Below are 18,883 nucleotides of genomic sequence, written 5' to 3' on the forward strand. Positions count from 1 at the left end.
AATGTCGAACTAAGCATAAGGTATACCAATGATTTGAGGCACCCCTTTTAGCCACATCATATCACCTTTTACCCTTAAAATATACAATCCTTTCTTTATAAACCACTTTGAGCCTCATCTAACGATTGATTTTTCTTTCTTCAACCCACATCTACCTAACCTTGGGATGGGATAGTGTGCAATTTATGCAATTTTCAAAAAATAAAAGCTTGAGTGATTTTATAAAAAGTTCATTAAGAAAAAGTAATAAAAGTGTACAAAAGGGTAAGTGTTCCAATGTCATTGCATGAACATGTCTTTAATATGAACACGCCTAAGATTGCGTCTCTTATCGAGTGCTCGGTACCATGCCTGAGAAACATGAATGCCAAGTGAGTGATAGACCGCATGATCGGGATTGCCCACACTTATCTAAATAAAAAATGACAAAGCGAAAAAAAGAGAGAGCAAAAAATATAAAAGAAAAGAGTTCAAAAGTGAGGAAACCTCAAGCATACAAATACAAAGATTCAAAAGCAAGGTTGCACACCTTGGGGGCTAATCTAGGGTCTTGAGCCTTTACCCCTTTCTTCTTCCACCTCTAGCCTATCCACGTTACAACCCTTAAAAGACTTCTTTGAGGTATACACTCACTTGTGCGAAGTTCGGCTAGAGCTACGTTTGGCCTAATTCCTAACGGATACGTAGGCAACCTCACATTGGGGTGCGACCGTAATAAAAATGCATTCATATTTACATTCATAATTGATCATATTAAGGAATTTCCAATGCTCATCTTTTTCCATTTAGAGCTAGACTTGGGGGCTTGATCCTGACATTATTAGCTTACCTAGCCTAAGAGTCACCATCATTTGACTCTTCTTAAAATACTTTTTCCATACACTTAGCCTTTGCAGCCTAACTGTAATATCACTTTCACACACATCACAGATACATAGACAAATAATCCTCTCTTTAGGAACCCTTTGTCATGAAATCTTAACACAACGTTGAAACATGCCTTGTCATATCAAAATCACTCATCATCGCATCACAAAGTATGAAGTGCTTAGCCTCCGTGCCTAAGTTACCCAAATACTTTCATCATCAAGTCAACAATTCAAATAGCCTAGGATGAATAAATCCTTTCACTAGGAGATACAACGTGGACGCATACATTTGACTAAGCTCATTCAACATATACAATCCAACACTTCACTTCTTCCTTTTTGTGTCTTTATTTTCCGGGAGAAAGTCGATACCCTCCACAAAAAATGACGAAAATTTTTTCGAGTCGCACAATCACATTATAATGCACACACGAGTCATGAACGTTGAGTCATGTCACCTCGAATTGAGTATAACACATGTGTCAAAACACATTAAATCACATAAGAGTCACATACGTGTCAAAACACATTGGGTCAACCTAAGTCAGTCAATCACCTTAGGTCAACCCTAAGAAAAACACCAGCAAAGTCTTTTGGCAATCTTTTGATTTTTACAGGATACAACCATTCAGCAAAGCTCCTATTCGCAGCCAACCGAACGATCTCAACAATTATTCAAGTATTAAAGCTCTTTGTTCAGAGACGCGTGGACATTTCTTTTCAAGCTCTTTTGCTCAGAGACGCGTGGGCATATCATTCAAAGCTCTTTGTTCAGAGACGCGTGGACATAAAAAGCTCATTTGCTCAAAGACGCGTGGGCATATCATTCAAAGCTCTTTGTTTAGAGACGTGTGGGCATTTTATTAAAGCTCTTTCATTCAGAGACGAGTGAACATCCTTCTAAAAGCTCCATTGTTCAGAGACGAGTGAACATTCCTAAAAAAGAAGCTCTTTTGTCCAGAAACGAGTGAACATCAACGGCGACAAAGCACGACCACAACATCAACAACGACAAGATGGCATTCCCTAGCTTGTGGAAGGTTGTCCCAACAACAATGCAACAACAAAAAATCGGTTACTCCAGAGACGTGTGTTCGACGGTGCAAGATATGCGTTTCTTAACTCTTTTATCTGTTTAACTAACGCTAGTTTGCAGGTATCGGCGTTACAAGAATGATTTAGGATCACAGAATGTTCTGAATCATTCTCTGTCCCTATCGCTACTTTGAATTTTGTTTTCGAAACATAAGTTTCTCCAAACTCAGTCAAAGTGGGGGATTCTGTAGACACCGAAACGTGTCTTCCCAAAACCAAACCCAGTGATGAGTACCTTTCAAGTCATTTGATTATCAAACGAGGTGAAGGTGTAGAAAGCCTAGTGATGAGGATGTTTTTATTAAAATATTTCTCTTTCTGTTTTCAAAAGTATTTCTTTTCTTACTCTATTTTATGAAAAACGTGCAGTCCAGTTTAGTTTGGTCTATGATATGGTTCCAATAATAGTGTAGTTGGATGGGGCTTGAAAAGAAATTTCCAAAGATATATTAAAAGCCCAATTCCGATGAATAATGAGGAAGTTATGGCTAAAATACTAAACCGAGCCCAAACCGGATTTTACCTACGACCCAATGATCATGTGGAGGGTCCAAAGGTTTAATCCTATTCCTAAACTAATTAGGATTAATTAGAAACTTCCATAAGTTTCTAAAAGATCTTAATTATCCTCTTTGAAAAGATAAAATCAAAGAATTTGAAATTGAATAAAAACTTTCCTTTTTTAAAAACTTTCCTTTTTTAAGTCCTAATTCCATTCGAATTTAAAAATGTTCAAAGACAGTCAGATATTATTTACGTGCCTCATAATCTTTATCCAAATATTATATGGTTGGACAGATCTTGAAATTATCTTTCCAATGATATATTATATTATTAATTCCGAGCTATAACAAAAAAGAGATGAAAGGAATACGAAACTCTATCCAAAACTGACACCGTCCTACTATTTCGGCCATATAGTTTTATCTACAAAAGATTTTAATATGATTCCAATTGGGTTGCAAATTAGACTTCAATAGCTTTCTAAATACATATTATATGACTTATTAGAACTTCTGGATCGAAAGATATGATAAAAACAAAATCTGCAAAAACTGATGACCGACGAGTTTTATTTCGATTCGAATTCGGATTCTTTTCTTATTCTTCGACTCTCTTTTATCTTATAAATAGAGGTCATATCTCCATCCGTTTTCAATCATCTACAATCAACAATCATCATCTCTCTCTTTCTCTCTCTAAAATCTAGAAGCTTTCTCTCTCTCTATTCTTTTTCTAGACCTTCCCTCAAACACAATTCCTCATACATTAGTTCTATAAACACCTAGACAAGTTCGAAGTTGCCTTCGCCCTAGACGTGAAAGGTTGATAATTTCTGAGGGTTTGGTCCCCAATCTCTATTTCAATTATTTAATTTAATTGTTTTGATTTATATTTTTCCTTGAAGTTACTAACACGTGTATTTTATTATTAGAAAGAGATACGAGGCATCGAAGTAAGTACTTTAATTGTTTCATTGATCTTTTGATATAGAAATCATGATTAGATTGTTATTTGGATATAGTATCATGTTAGGATGTTTTATTGCTTCCTAGTATCATGTTTAGGGTAATGAATAAGTTTCTTATGTCAATTATGATTTCTATGATGCTTCCTATTTCTTTCCTAATATCACGTTAGTATCATGTTAGAGCTAAAGGTTTGATTTTTATTGTTTAGTGACATGCTAGGGTTTGTTATTAATCTTGTTAGTATCATGCCTAGGATCTTACTATTATGCTTTAGCGTTGATATGATTATGGTTATAATTATGATTGTTAATTATGATTATTATGATGATTATCATGTTGCTTGATATATATTGTCATTGTTATTGCTTGATCACGCCCTCTCCTGCAGGATTAAAGGGAATTTGTACTTGTAATCACGCTTAATAAGATAATTAATAATCTTGTTTAAGGCTGATATGATTATAATTCAAGTGATCGCCAATAATATATTTGTTTGTGCATTAAATTGAACCAACATAGATTAAACATGTTTAGGGTTAACCTAATGATTGCATGTTAGTCAGAAAGCGCACATGAATACGAGTAGAATAAAGTAGAGGCCTATTTTATAGAGCGAGTTCTTTCTCTTTTAGATTGGATTCGTACCCTCATCCCCGAACACCAGTCTTGGTTCCAGACCTATTGGAGTTGACGATCTCCTGGATCGTTAAGGGGTGTAACCTTCACCTTATGAACGGTTTACAAGTTCCTAAAACTTGTTGGCGACTCTTTTTCTCTAGCTTCCTTCCGTTTGAACGCCACCATGCTAAAGTGTATGATCACACTCGGGCTTAAGTGTGGGATGGCTTGAAATATTCCCTACAGTTTTTGGCGACTCCACTGGGGATGATTTCTATTTTAATTCCTAAAATTTATTTTGGCAATGATTTAGAATGAGTGGATGAGACTCGAAAAGACCTTTCCAAAGATATATTATAAGCCCAATTCCGATGAATAATGAGGAAGTTATGGCTAAAATACTAAACCGAGCCCAAACCGGATTTTACCTACGACCCAATGATCATGTGGAGGGTCCAAAGGTTTAATCCTATTCCTAAACTAATTAGGATTAATTAGAAACTTCCATAAGTTTCTAAAAGATCTTAATTATCCTCTTTGAAAAGACAAAATCAAAGAATTTGAAATTGAATAAAAACTTTCCTTTTTTAAAAACTTTCCTTTTTTAAGTCCTAATTCTATTCGAATTTAAAGATGTTCAAAGACAGTCAGATATTATTTTCGTGTCTCATAATATTTATCCAAATCTTATATGGTTGGATAGATCTTGAAATTATCTTTCCAATGATATATTGTATTATTAAATCCGAGCTATAACGAAAAAGATATGAAAGGAATACGACACTCTATCCAAAACTGACACCGTCCCATTATTTCGGCCATATATTATTATCTAAAAATTATTTTAATCTGATTTTAATTGGGTTGGAAAGTAGAATTCGCGAGCTTTCTAACGACATATTATATGACTTATTTGGACTTCTAGATCAAAAGATATGATAAAAACAAAATCTACAAAAACTGCTGACCGACGAGTTTTATTTCGATTCAAATTCGGATTCTTTTCTTATTCTTCGACTCTCTTTTTTATTATAAATAGAGGTCATATCTCCCTCCTTTTTCAATCATCTACAATCAACAATCATCATCTCTCTCTTTCTCTCTCTAAAAGCTAGAAGCTTTCTCTCTCTCTATTCTTTTTCTAAACCTTCTCTCAAACACAATTCCTCATACATTAGTTCTAGACACACCTAGCCAAGTTCGAAGTTGCCTTCGCCCTAATCCTGAAAGGTTGATAATTTCTGAGGGTTTGGTCCCCAATCTCTATTTCAATTATTTAATTTAATTGTTTTAATTTATATTTTTCAAAATACTTTTCCACACACTTAGCTCTTGCGGCCTAACCATAGTGTCACTTTCACGCACATCATAGATACTTGACCAAATTATCCTGCCCATAGGAACTCTTTGTCATGAAATCTTAACACAATGATGAAGCACGCCTTGTCATATCAAGATCACTCATTATCATTTGTAATCATCATTGCATCGCAAAGTATGAAGTGCTTAGCCTCCGTGCCTAAGTTACCTAAATACATTCATCATTGAGTCAACAATTGAGATAGTCTAGGATGTTACAATCCTTGCACCATGAGATACAACGATCAATGCATACATTTGACCAAACTCATTCAACATGCACTCTCAAACACTTCATTTCTTCCCTTTCACGTCTTTCTTGTTTGACTCATTTGACCAAACTCCATGAAAATGACGGAAAATTTTTGTTTTTCTGCATTTTTGAGTCGCATGAGCACAATCACAATACAATGCGCACACGAGTCATGTACATTAAGTCATGTCGTGTCATCACATCGAGTTAAGTCTATGAACACGAGTCATGTACACTTTGAGTCATGTCATGTTATCACATCAAGTCGATTTGAGTACGTTGAGTTACACATCGAGTCATGCAAAAATGTTAAGCCTTACACAATGAGTCAAGTAACACCTATCCTTGAGTCAACCTTAAGCAAATCAACTATCAAGGTCCTTTGGCAAAATTTGATCTCTTTTATAGGGCTTAAGAACATCTTCTTCAAACGATAATTTTTCCAAGATTGGATTGTCACCTTTGATAATGTTTCCAAGAGTGGATTGTCGAGCATTTTCGTCAACGACAATTTTTTCCAAGATTGGATTGTCATCTCAAACTGACAATGTTTCCGAGTGTGGATTGTCGAGCATCTTCTTCACACGACAATTTTTCCAAGATTGGATTGTCACCTTTGGCAATGTTTCCAAGCATGGATTGTCGTACTCCTTCTCTATTTGGCAAGTTTTTTCCAAGTTTGGATTGTCATACATTCATCAAATCTTCGACAATTTTTCCATGATTGGATTGTCATCTCAAACTGGCAATGTTTCTAAGTATGGGTCGTCGTGCTCCTTCTCCGTTTGGAAAATTTTTCCAAAGATCGAATTGTCATCAAATCCTTGGCAATATTTCCGAGATTAGATTGTCATGCATCAAGTTCCTAATGGCAAAATTTCCCAAAGGATTGTCGTAGGTCCCTATTCATCTTAACATTTCAGCAAAGGTTCCTCAAACGTGGATTGTCATTCATTTCAGTAGTGGCAAATTTTCCCGAGATGGATTTTCGGTTAACTCTTTTTTGCAAATGTTCCAAGACGCGGAATGTCGATGGTGGCAATATTCTCCTAAAAAGATTGGCTCATACCATTGGCAAATTTTCAAGGCGGATTGCTTTCAAGAGTTATGTTCTAAACGTGGATTGTCAATCGTAGCAAGGTTCTTATGACAGATTGTTACGCAACATTGGCAACTTTTCCCAAAATTGGATTTTTTCAAATTTTCTGAGATGCAAATTGTCGTTTCATCATAGCAACATTTCCTAGGACGAATTGTTACGCGGCATTGACAACTTTCCCTAAATCAGATTGTCGCTCATCATTCAAGAGTTGTGTTGACAACTGTTCCTAAAGAAAAAGAGGATTGTCACCACCACCGAAGCACGTATTCAAGCGAAGCATCAACAAAGCTGAAGATGGCTACAAGAGGAGTTATCTTCGACTATGTTCCCTCGCTTGCGGAAGATGGTCACAAAACTGAAGATGGCTACAAGCAGTGGTCTTTGACGATGTCCCAAAGTATAGAGGAGATTGTCATTAGCGGCGAGGTATTGGCACAACACTGGAGATGACGAGGTACAGTCACCTTCGACGAAGTTCCCAAGGCATTATGGAGGGTTGTCACAAACAAATGAAGATAGCGAGGCACTGTTACATTCAGATGGCGTTCACGAGGCATTGTGGAGGTCGTCACCACCATACAATAAACAAATCGGTTATCCTATAGACGTGTGCTCGACTGTATAAGATACGCGTTTCTTAAACTCTTTTAAACTAACGCTAGTTTGCAGGTATTGGCATTACAAGGATGATTTAGGATCGCAGAACGTTCTGAAACATTCTCCGTCCCTATCGCTACTTTGACTTTTATTTTCGAAACTTACGTTTCTCCAAACTCAGCCAAAGTGGGGACTTTTGTAGACACCTGATTGTCTCTCCCCAAAAACCAAACCCAGGGATGAATACCTTTCACTTCATTGATTATTGAACAAGGTAAAATGTGAAATGTCTTGTGATGCGGTCGTTTTAATAAAAATACTTCTTTCAGTTTTTAAAAATATTTCTTTTCGTACTTTATTTATGGAAAATGTCCAGTCTAGTTAGGTTGGTTCATGATATGGGTCCAATAGTAGTGCAGTTGGATTGGGCTCAAAAAGAGCTTTCCAACGATATATTATAGCCCGATTCCGATGAATAATGAGGAAGTTATGGCCAAAATACTAAATAGGGCTTGAAATGGGTTTTATATACGGCCCAATGATCAAGTGCAGGGCCCATTAATTATTATTCCTAAAGTCATTAGAGATTTTGATCTTCTAGAATAATCTTGAAGGTTCTTTTAATTCTAGTGGAATTTGGATGAATAATTATATCTTTTAGAAAAATAAAGAATGTTATTTAGAATAAAACAAGTGTTTTAAAAGATTAAATCTGATTTTAGAAAGATAAGTACGAACGACAGGACTCATTAAATCTGATTAAAAGATTAATTAACGCGTGCTCCATCGCGAAACGACAGGACTCATCGCGTCGCAATGGAGCCTGTCGCGCCGCGATACTCCGAGTCGAATTCGATCTTTTTCTGATCGTTTCAGGACTTTTTTTCTTCATAAATAGGGTCTTTTTTCCCTGTTTTTAATCATCAACAATCATCTAATTCTCTTCTCTCTCTTAAGCGATAGCTTATTCTTTCTCCCTTTTTCTAGTCTTGCCTTTTTACGAATACAATACCGCATTCACAAGTTCTAGACACACCTAGCCAAGTTCGAAGTTGCCTTCGCCCTAGACGTGAAAGAAAGAGATACGAGATAACAAAGTAAGTTATTTTATTGCTATATTTCTATAGAAATCATGCTTAGATTATTTTAATTCCTAGTATCATGTTATGATGTTATTTACTGCTTCTAGTATCATGTTTAGGTTGCTTCCTATTTCTTCTATCATGTTAGTATCTGGTTAGGGATAAAGCTTTGATCTTTATTGTTTAGTGACATGTTAGGATTTGTTATGAATCTTGTTAGTATCATGCCTAGGGTCTTGCTAATATTATTATGCTTTGATGAGATTGTCATGATGATGAGTTGTTGTATTAATGATTTATATGTTGCTTAATATTACTGTTATTACTTGATCACACCCTCTCTTGCAAGATTAAAGGGAATTTGTACTTGTAATCACGCTTAATAAGATAATTAATAATTTTGTTTAGGCTAATGTAATTTTAATTCAAGTGATCGCCAATAATAGTTTTGTTTGTGCATTAATATTTAACCAACATAGATTAAACAGGTTTAGGATTAATATATTGGGTTTATGTTAGTTAGAAAGCGCACATGAATATGAGAAGAATAAAGTAGCAGCTTAATTTAGGGCAGGTTCAATCTCTTTTAGGTTAGATGTACCTTCATCCCCTAATATCCAGTCATGGTTCTAGACCACTATGGAATTAGCGATCTCATGGATCGTGAAGGCGTGTAACCTTCACCCTGTGAACGGTTTACAAGTTCCTAAAACTTGTTGGCGACTCTTTAGCTCTAGCTTCCTTTCTTTTGGACGCCACCATGCTTAAGTGTATGATCACAGTGGAGCTCAAGTGTGAGATGTTTGAAATAATGCCCTACACAAACTTTTTCTCATTCCTTGGCAACTTCACATCATTGCTTGATGTATTCTCATTTGTTTAAAATTCTGAAACAAGCTCACTTTGCTTCAACTTTGCTTTCTTCTTCATAAAATCTCTCTTTTTCTTCTTTATATTCTTGCTCCTTTTAGTGGACGGCTTCTCACCATCAACACTTTTGGAGTCAACCTCGTCCTCTTGAGGGTAGAGCTTAAACCATGGAGGAATATCAATCACCTCCTCCTCCATAAGCTTTAAAGGCTCCTTGTTGTCTTCACTAACGTTCATGCTTTCAAAACTCAAAGGCACATTATCACAAACCTCAAGAACATTGTTAGTTGAAGAAACAATCATGCATACATTATCATTGGAATGAGGTAAATTGATGTACATAATTCCATTCACAAGAGACAAAGATTCATGCATCGGTTTAAGCTCAAAACTAGCCTTATTGTTACCAACTCTCAAAGTAATAAGGCCACCCTTCACATCTATCAAAGCTCCCGGAGTAGCTAAGAAAGGTCTCCCTAAGATGATAGGTATGTTGTTATCTTCCGCTATCTCAAGCACAATAAAATCAACCGGAATTGTGAACTCTCCTATCTTGAGGGGAACATCCTCAACTCTTCCCTTTGGAAACTTAATAGATCGATCAGGCAATTGCAAGGTTATGTTGGTTGGATGAAGCTAACCTAGCTTAAGCTTTATAAAGACCTAATAAGGCATGATTTTCACACTTGCACTAAGATCACAAAGAGCATTTTGAAACAATTTTCCATTGATTTTGCGAGGGATAGAAAAATTACCCAGATCTTTCATTTTCTTGGGTAAATCATTGTGAATCAAAGTGCTACAACACTCCCCAACCTTTACCGAATTAATCTCATTGCACTCTTTCTTGCCACTCAAGATTTCCTTGAGGAACTTAGAATACCTTGGCATTTGGTTCATGGCTTCGGTGAAAGGGATTGAAAGATGAACTCCCCTAAGCATGTCAAGAAATCTCCTAAATTGTTCATTGATTTTGTTTCTCAAAAATTTTTAGGGATATGGAAGTTTGGGTTTGATCACCTCCTCTTGCACTTTTTCATCACTCCTCTCTTCCTCTTAGGGTTCTTTGCCCACCTTCTTTGACATATCAATCTCTTTTTCATCACTTGAATCACTCATCTTCTCACCTTCCTTACTCTTCCTAGAAACTCTCTCTTCAAGCACTTTCCCACTTCTTGTGGTGATAGAATACACGAGTTTTTTAGGTTCAACTCCTTGTGAGGGTAAAGAAGAAGGGCTAGCATTCACAATCTCTTTCAAGGTATTAACTAGTTGAGTGAATTGTGTTTTAAGCATCTTTTTTGTGTCATCATCTCATTAAACTTTTTTTCACTTACCGACATGTAAGTGTTCAAAATTTTAGTTTGGTTCTCGATGATTTCTTCCAAGGTAGTTTTAGAAGATGAAGGTTGAGCATAGGAATTCTCACCATTACCTTGAGTTCTTTGAGCAGATGCGGGTGGGGGTCCCCTTCAATTGCTGTTTTGAAAATTTCCCCGGTTTTGGTTGCTTAAACCTCCATAGAAGATTTGGATGATTTGATAGGTCGGAATCCCATGTTGTGGGCACTCTCTTTAGTACTCATTATACCTTTCCCATGCCTCATAAAGACTTTAATTTGGATTTTTCTTGAAGCTTTGAATGAAAGCTCTTACTTCGGCCGTCTTCTTTTGAGGGTAGAACCGAGATAGAAAATCCTTAGTCACTTCATCCCATGTTCTCAACGAGTTTGGCTTCACCTCTTTGTCCAACCACTCTAGAGCACGTCCAATAAGAGAGAAAGGGAAAAGTTTAAGTCAAATAAACTCTTGAGAAACCCCGTTCACCTTGATGGTATTGCAATACTTCTCAAATTTTTAAAGATGGTTGAGGGGAGTCTCATGCTTTGCACCACTATATTGACGCCTCTCTATTAAAGTGATCATCGCCGATCTTATCTCAAAGTCATTTGCCAGTGTTGTAGGAGGAGCAATTCCACTTTCAAAGCTATAAGGTCCCGGAGTTCCCAACTCCTTCAAGGCTACTCTTGAATTAGCACCCATGCTTTCTCGTTCTTCTTTTTCTTCTTGATGGATTCCCTCTCTTGGGGGACTTGAGCTTGAGGAATGATTGGCAACCCTCATCCTTGTTATGGTCCTCTCAATTTCCAAATCAAATGGCACTAAATTTCGATCTCGTGCCCTACGCATACAAAACTCAAAGCAAATTATCAATAGCATGGCTAAAAATGTAGCCTAAAAGAATAGAAAATCTTTTTGTATTTTTCAAATTGAATGGAATAGACTCAATCAACAATAGCAAATCACCATTCCTTCCCTGGCAACGGCGCCATTTTTTACGCGGGTAAACCTAGGTCGTTGAATTCTAAGTTCCCCGATCAAAACAAAATTCATAAAAACCAAACCCAACCCTAGGTATAGGGGTAAGTCCGGGTCAAACCCAAGGGAAAGCAGTATTTGCTAAGGTCTCAAGCTAAGATATTCCGAAATCTTACAACAGTAGGTTGGTCTAAACTATTCTATCGAATCAATCAAAACTAACAAATAGAATTCAGTTATCAAAACACTAGGGAATTTAGGATCCACATGCACTACTGATAGACTTGCTAATTTGTCGGGAATTTGATCAATCAAGAAATGCGAGGGAAAACGATATTTGCAATCAAAATCACTCAAAGAGTTATTTCTTAGGGTCAAGCTAGATGTCTCTACAAATGACTTCAAAGGAAAATCACAAATCAAGACCAATCGATAATAATAGCTTCTAAATCAATTTTTCGTGTCATTGAAAACTATTATGCAATCTAGCATGATAATAAAGGTTAGCTACTCCTCTTCAAATCAAACACATGCACAAATTTCATCAACCAATTTAATCACATCATCAAATCAATCAAAAACCCCAAATTAGTTATAGATTATCACTAATACATGCTTCACCACTTCCCTAGCAAAGGAACTACTCACTACACATTGCAAATTTGAAAAGCATAACAAAAGTAATCATCAATTCCATCATTAACAATGCAATCCAAATATCAACAATCAACTCAAGCAAAACAATATAAATTCAACAATATATCAAAATCAAACATAAAATTAAATTAAAAAGGAATGAATTCTTACAAAACTTTGATCAATATCAAAGACGAATGAAGATCACAATGTAACAATTATCAAACACCAAGTTTCTCTCTCTAAAATCTAAGAACAAAATCTCCAAAATCTTGAGCTTCTCTCTCTAAAAATCTAAGTCTAATTCAATTTCTAATGTAATTCTCTATCTAGAAAAAGAAGAAATTCTATATATAGTAAAACTAACTAAGGAGAAGTTAGTTAGACGTCTAAAAAGAACCACAAAAGGCGCGGCCTCTCATCCCTAAGCGCGGCTGCAACAAAATGGGTACGGAACAGAGGGGGAGGGAGCTGTGCGGCCACTTCTAGCACTTGTGCTGCCGCGCCAGCCACCTTGCGCGGCCGCTCCTGGGAGCAGAGGAGAATTCTTTTTGTACGCTCGATGACGTTCCCGTGCGTTCGACATGATACATGTTGGGGAGGCAGTCACTAGAGGCCTTTACAGCGTGTTCAACACCGTCTTTAATGTCCACACGGCATGAGAGCGTGACCTTGAAAACTTGGCTTATTCACTCATTCACTTTTGAGCTTTAAGAGGAGGAACCGAGTTGCATCCTAAGAATTTTATGCCTCGAGAGAACGCCAATGTGCTTCTCAAACATCACCATTCTCCTAAAAACAAAGAAAAGCAAACAAGTAAAGGAGAAAATGCGAAATAAACTAAGAAATCCAAGAAAGTAAGAAAACAACTAAGGAAAATGCAAAATAGAGAAAATATAAGTAAAACTAGAGAAAAGGAGATAAAAGAGATGTAAAAGCAATGAAAAAAATCCTATAAGAAGTTTCTAAATGAGTGACATAAATGACATTCATCATAAAGATGAATATAAGGTGAAATCACCTTCAGATTTTGATAAGTTTTTGTGTGCTGAAATCCCTGTTGAATGTAACAATCTTCGGAAAATGGTCTCGGCCCATATGATGCATGGCCCTTGTGATTTGAGGAATCCTTCGTGTGGGTGCATGAAGAAACAAACAGATGGCCCTATTGCCTGTAAGTATAGTTATCCTAAGCCATTCTCAAGTGACACAATAAACAATGAAGATGGTTTCCTAATCTATATGAGGAAAAACACTAGTGAAAGTATCCGCATTCGTGGAGCTAACTTAGACAAACGGTGGGTTATCCCGTACAACCCTTATCTATCGGCTCTTTTTTATTGCCATTTGAATGTTGAGGTATGTTGAACAATTCAGGCAGTGAAATACTTGTACAAATTGATAGGAATGGTGTCCTTCGAACAAGTGTATTATTTCGATAGAGGGTTTGGAATTATTAGAAAGCTAATTATTCAGTGAGGTCAAGTGATCGGAATGCCTAGGTGGAGGCCGCTTCCGATCAGTAATATTAATGAGTAATTAATATTACAGCTTAATCTTGACTGAACCCTTCGGGTCAAACCCAAGCAACAAACGATCCGACACAACGAATTAATTCGAAAGGAATTAATGAGTCGCTTGACTAATTAATATTTAGACGTCAGAAATCGAGCTTGGAGCGTCAAAACCGAGCGTCGTAAGTCGATTCGAATTAATTAAAGACGAAACGGTAAAATCACTAATTAATCAATAATTTACCTAAAATACCCCTAGCATCGGATGACAATGTAGCCGATCCACTTACTAAACATTTACCTCAAGTGAAGCACAACAAGCACGTTGAGGCAATGGGAATCAGGCACGTTGGGGACTGGCTTTGATTTCCCTGTTTAGTGTTTTAGTTAATTATTTAACATTTTAATGTAAGACACTAAGAAGAACCATTTAGGTTTTGGAGTAATTTAAATTTCATGCAATTTTATCACTCCGTTTGCTATTTAATTGTGGTTTAGGATTAAATAATGAGTCCACTCGATTTTGAGAATATTCAAAATAGGGTATCAAGACCAGTCTTTATAAGAAAACACCTATTAAGTGAACATTGAATATTATAATCGAAAAGTATCCCTAATCGAGGTCATTTAAACGTTGGACGATTAATGACCACTTGAGATTAGTGTGTAGTTTGATTTATAGCACCGTTTCTTGTGCTACAAGGACATGATTGTCATGAAAAATTTGCACAGGTATTGGTTTAGAACCATACTGGATTGACCTATGAGAATACTTTAAGAGATTTAAAAATCGTCATAAGTTTACTTCTCATTATGGCTATCGGAACCTCTTTCCTCGACCATGAGTATGTGAGTTCTCTTGTTTGAGTACTAGTCCGTTTTGATGTTAGTTAGACGTCTGCCGTAAAAGGATATTACAATGGCAACACTCAGGCGGCTAGGTCCTCTCAGTAAGAGAAGCTACATTACAAAACTGGGAATGTCCCCCTACTAACAATAGGGAAGATGCCTTTGTTGTTTACAACGCCTCTCGAAGAGCGAGACTGTGAAAATGCATGGCCGTGCTCGGATGGATTTTAGAAATCATCTGTTTGTCGACAGTTGGACTCGGATATCGAGAAACACTTCTAGTCGTAATAAGGATGACGAATAAATATTACCTTATAGTTCATGAAGAGACATTAAGTGACATAGGAAAAAGGTTATACACTAAAAGCGCACTTGTCCGGAAGGACAAGTGGGAGATTGATAGGAATACTGTCCTTCGAACAAGTGTATTTTTTCGATAGAGGGTTCAAAATTATTAGAGCTTAATTAATGAGTGAGGTAATGAGGTAAAGTGATCAGAATGCGTAGGTGGAGGCCGTTTCCGATGAGTAATATTAACGAGTAATTAATAGTACAGCTTAATCTTGACTAAACCCTTCGGGTCACACCCAAGCAACAAACGATCTGACACGACGAATTAATTCGGAAGGAATTAATGAGTCTCTCGAGTAATTAATATTTAGACGTCGGAAATTGAGCTTGGAACGTCAAAACCCAGCGTCGTAAGTCGATTCGAATTAATTAAAGACGAGACGGTAAAATCACTAATTAATCAACAATTTACCTAAAAAACCCCTAACATTAGAGTGATGGGGCATAATGTACTTAGAGCACATACCTAGCACGCACCAAGCCACGCACATAGCAGCAGCAGTCCGCACGTGCGTGCGTGGCCTGTTGCGCTTGTGTGCGGGGCAGTGTGCTAGTGCGTTGCTGCTAGCGCGCCAAGCACAACGCAGCCAGCTAGCAGCGTAGCTTGCTGGGCTGCGTGTGCTGGCATTGGCACAGCAGCAGGCCTCGACTAGCAGCCTGCACTTGTGTGCGTAGCTTGCTAGGCCGAGGCAGCAGTTGCGCACCATGCTGCCACGCCAAGGCCAGCAACAGCTAGCTGGGCCGAGGCAGCAGCCCACACCCAAGATGCCTTGGTGCCTAAGTGTGGGTGCCACGTGGCAGCGAGTGATTTGGGGTGGTGTGGGTGTAGGTGGCTGGTTATGGGAAGTGCTTGGGGATCAAGTTTGGTCTCCCCCCCCCCCTTCCTTGTGGTCCTTACCTAACCCCTCCTCTAAATGTGCCACTTGTTGATTAATTAGTTGTTGGGTATTTAATTTTATTTTTGATTTAAAAATAAAGAAAGAATATTGATTTTACCAACTCTCCCACATTGATGGGAGAGAGGATTTCACTCATGAGTTTCCCTATAAATACCCAAGTTAGGGTATAGGAAAACTCACTTGAGTAAGAGTTAGAAAAGGTATCTCCGTTGAGAAAACCTTTAAACTCATAATTACTCGAGTAGTTTGGTCGGACTTAGCTAACCTCCAAGTAATAGACCTAGTCGGGGTCGTGTTGCGGGTGGATACCGTAGGAGGTTTTTGCCCGTTGCGAGACTTAAGCTTTCTCAAGTAAGAGCTCGGTTGGCGAGCGAAGCACGCTTCAAAGGTATTTCCGTCTCTCCTTAATTCTTGTTAATTATGTCTTTTGATTATATTAATTGTGAGTTTGATCTTGGCTCACATTTTATTTTCCGCGATAAGTCGGACTCATCAAAATTCAACACAAATATGTGTACAAGAGTCATTATAGAGTATCTTTCAATGTGGCTGGCCAGCAGGATGCAAACTTGGATGAAATTAATAACTTTCAATCTGGTCGATGGGTTTCTCCACGTGAAGCAGCTTGGAGAATATTTGGGTTTGATCTATTTGAAATGCATCCACCTATTCGGCTGTTACCTGTACACGTGCCTAATATGAAAACTGTTCATGTGCACCCTAATGAGCGTTCAGACACGGTGGTTCAGAACGACAAACGTGCACGTACTGCTTTAATAGAGATTTTTAGACTGAATGCGGCTATTGTTAGTGGTACAAGTCATTTATACCAGCAGATGACTGAACATTATAGATGGGATAATAGGAAAAAGGCGTGGTTTCAGAGGAGCAACAAGAGAATAGTTGTTGGACGCTTGGCTTTTGTTGCTCCAAGAGAGGGTGAAAGGTATTTCTTGCGTCTGCTTCTTATTAATGTTCGGAGTCCTACATCTTTTGAAGATCTGTTATCAATTAATGGACATGTCTGTTGTACTTTCCAAGAAGCAGCTATTAAAATAGGCCTTATGTAGGAAGATAGCACAGTGGTGGCTTGTTTAGAGGAAGCATCAGAAGTGCAAATGCATGTAGCAATAAGGTAGCTCTTTACAATTGTCCTCATCTTCTGTCATCCAGCAATACAAATACTTTATGTTTGCGCTTCTACAGTTTGCTTGCATAGGATTACAGACATGTAAATCCAGGTGATGAAGACAAAGCAAGGAGGCTAACTGTAAGATCAATTGAACAGTCCTTGGAAGGCATGGGTAGATCATTAAGAGATTTTTGCTTAGGCCATTTAGCAGAGATTTTTGATGCATAAATCAGGAAAACCAAGGACATTGCTGATGCCTTAGAAGCACCAATACCTGATGAATATGTAGCTTGCCGAGACTCTCTAAATCCAGCTCAGCAGATTGCATTTCATAGCATTATTGAACATGTAAAGAACAATATCGCTTTTTTTTTTTTGTAGATGGTCTTGGTGAAACCGGAAAGACTTTTTTGTATAATGCATTATACGCTGAAGTACAGCTAGCTAAGAAGATTGTCTTGCCTACAGCCACTTCAGGGGTAGCTGCTTCAAACATACCATCTGGTAGGACAGCACACTCCAGATTCAAAATTCCTCTTGATTCAGACATATCTCTTGCATGTGATGTTCCAAGACAAGGTAGCTTGGCCGCCGTAAATAGAGCATCTTCTTTAATTATATGGGATGAAGCATCAATGGTACGACAGGAAAATGTGGAATCCCTTGATTTGCTTTTACGGGATCTCTGTGACCCTGATCAAGTATTTAGAGGGAAGGTGGTTGTGTTTGGAGGGGGTTTCAAGCAGGTCCTCCCAATTGTTCCTCGTAAATCTCAGAGAGAAGCCGTAGCCGCAAGCTTAGTTAACTCATACTTGTGGCCTAAGCTAATAAGATTTCGATTAACAGATAATATTAGAGCTAAACATGATCTTGCATATTCTGAGCTCTTACTAGCACTCGAAAATTAGCAGCTCTAGAGTGCTGAAGCTGATTTTGTTCAGTTGCTAACACACATTGTACGTTGCTATGACCAAGAGACTAATCATGTACCTACTATGGCATCTTCTGCTTTCCTGAAGTTGGTAGCATAGACAAATGTCCAACCATCTTTACAAAAACAATAATCCTTACACCTATGAATGAAGATGTGGATTCAATCAATACTTATTTGATCGATAAATTCCCAAGAAAACATGTTGTCTACAAAAGCTTTGACTCTCATCTTGATGATAATTGTACACTATACCCAACTGAATTCTTAACAAATTATGTCCAGGAGGTATGAGCCCACATGAACTCATCTTGAAGGAAAATTGTCCTGTAATCTTACTGCGAAACATAGCGCCATCTGAAGGTCTATGTAATGGAATAAGGCTTATATGTAAGCGCTTTTTACCAAATAATATTCTTTATGTTATAGCAACAGGCCATTACAAAGGGAAATATTGGTTCCTGCCACGCGTTAATCTTCGCCCTTCATCTTCAGCAAATTATCCCTTTCAATTTGAGAGGAAAAAATTTCCAATTAAGCTCAGCTTTGCCATGACAATAAACAAGTCATAGGGTTAAACATTAAACAAGGTTGTTGTGTACCTCCCACAGCCTTGCTTCTCACATGGTCAGCTATATGTAGTACTCTCACGTGTAAAGAAGTCTGAGAAAGTCATTGTCTTCAACCCCCAAGAATCTACAGCATTGTCTACTTCAAATGTGAAAAACGTTGTTTCTTATGATGTCCTAAAGTTAGCCTCAATCATCTAGCCAGATGCAGCTATGGTATGTATGAGCCTATCACAGTTCAGTTTCATTAGGTTTTGTGAAAACAACTTATTGCAAGTTAATTACAATTCATTTACATTACCTATGCTGTTTTTGGATTTCAATATAAGTAGCTTTTCTTGATTTCATATGCTTTTGCCTTTATTAA

At 37.5% G+C, this 18,883-nt stretch overlaps 1 protein-coding gene across 1 annotated transcript; it reads left to right on the forward strand.

Annotated features, from left to right (window-relative positions):
• The first annotated feature begins 13,240 nt into the window (after positions 1-13,240).
• On the forward strand, positions 13,241-17,924 carry LOC145565206 (uncharacterized). The gene is made up of 5 exons (XM_081625279.1): positions 13,241-13,630; positions 16,445-16,906; positions 17,058-17,125; positions 17,250-17,364; positions 17,457-17,924. The coding sequence occupies exons 1-5, from the start codon at positions 13,241-13,243 to the stop codon at positions 17,922-17,924; spliced, it is 1,503 nt and encodes a 500-aa protein (XP_081481405.1).
• The last annotated feature ends 959 nt before the right edge of the window (positions 17,925-18,883 follow it).

The sequence above is a fragment of the Chenopodium album genome, chromosome 10, assembly GCF_948465745.1.
Source record: "Chenopodium album chromosome 10, dcCheAlbu1.1, whole genome shotgun sequence".
Taxonomy (NCBI): domain Eukaryota; kingdom Viridiplantae; phylum Streptophyta; class Magnoliopsida; order Caryophyllales; family Amaranthaceae; genus Chenopodium; species Chenopodium album.

Bases quoted from the DNA above. Each gene is read 5' to 3' on its own strand.
- LOC145565206 (XM_081625279.1), top strand. From the start codon at position 13,241: ATGAGTGACATAAATGACATTCATCATAAAGATGAATATAAGGTGAAA. The intron at 16,907-17,057 runs GTCTGTTGTACT...TCTGTCATCCAG, and splicing joins TGTTATCAATTAATGGACAT to CAATACAAATACTTTATGTT. The intron at 17,126-17,249 runs GTGATGAAGACA...TGCATAAATCAG, and splicing joins TTACAGACATGTAAATCCAG to GAAAACCAAGGACATTGCTG.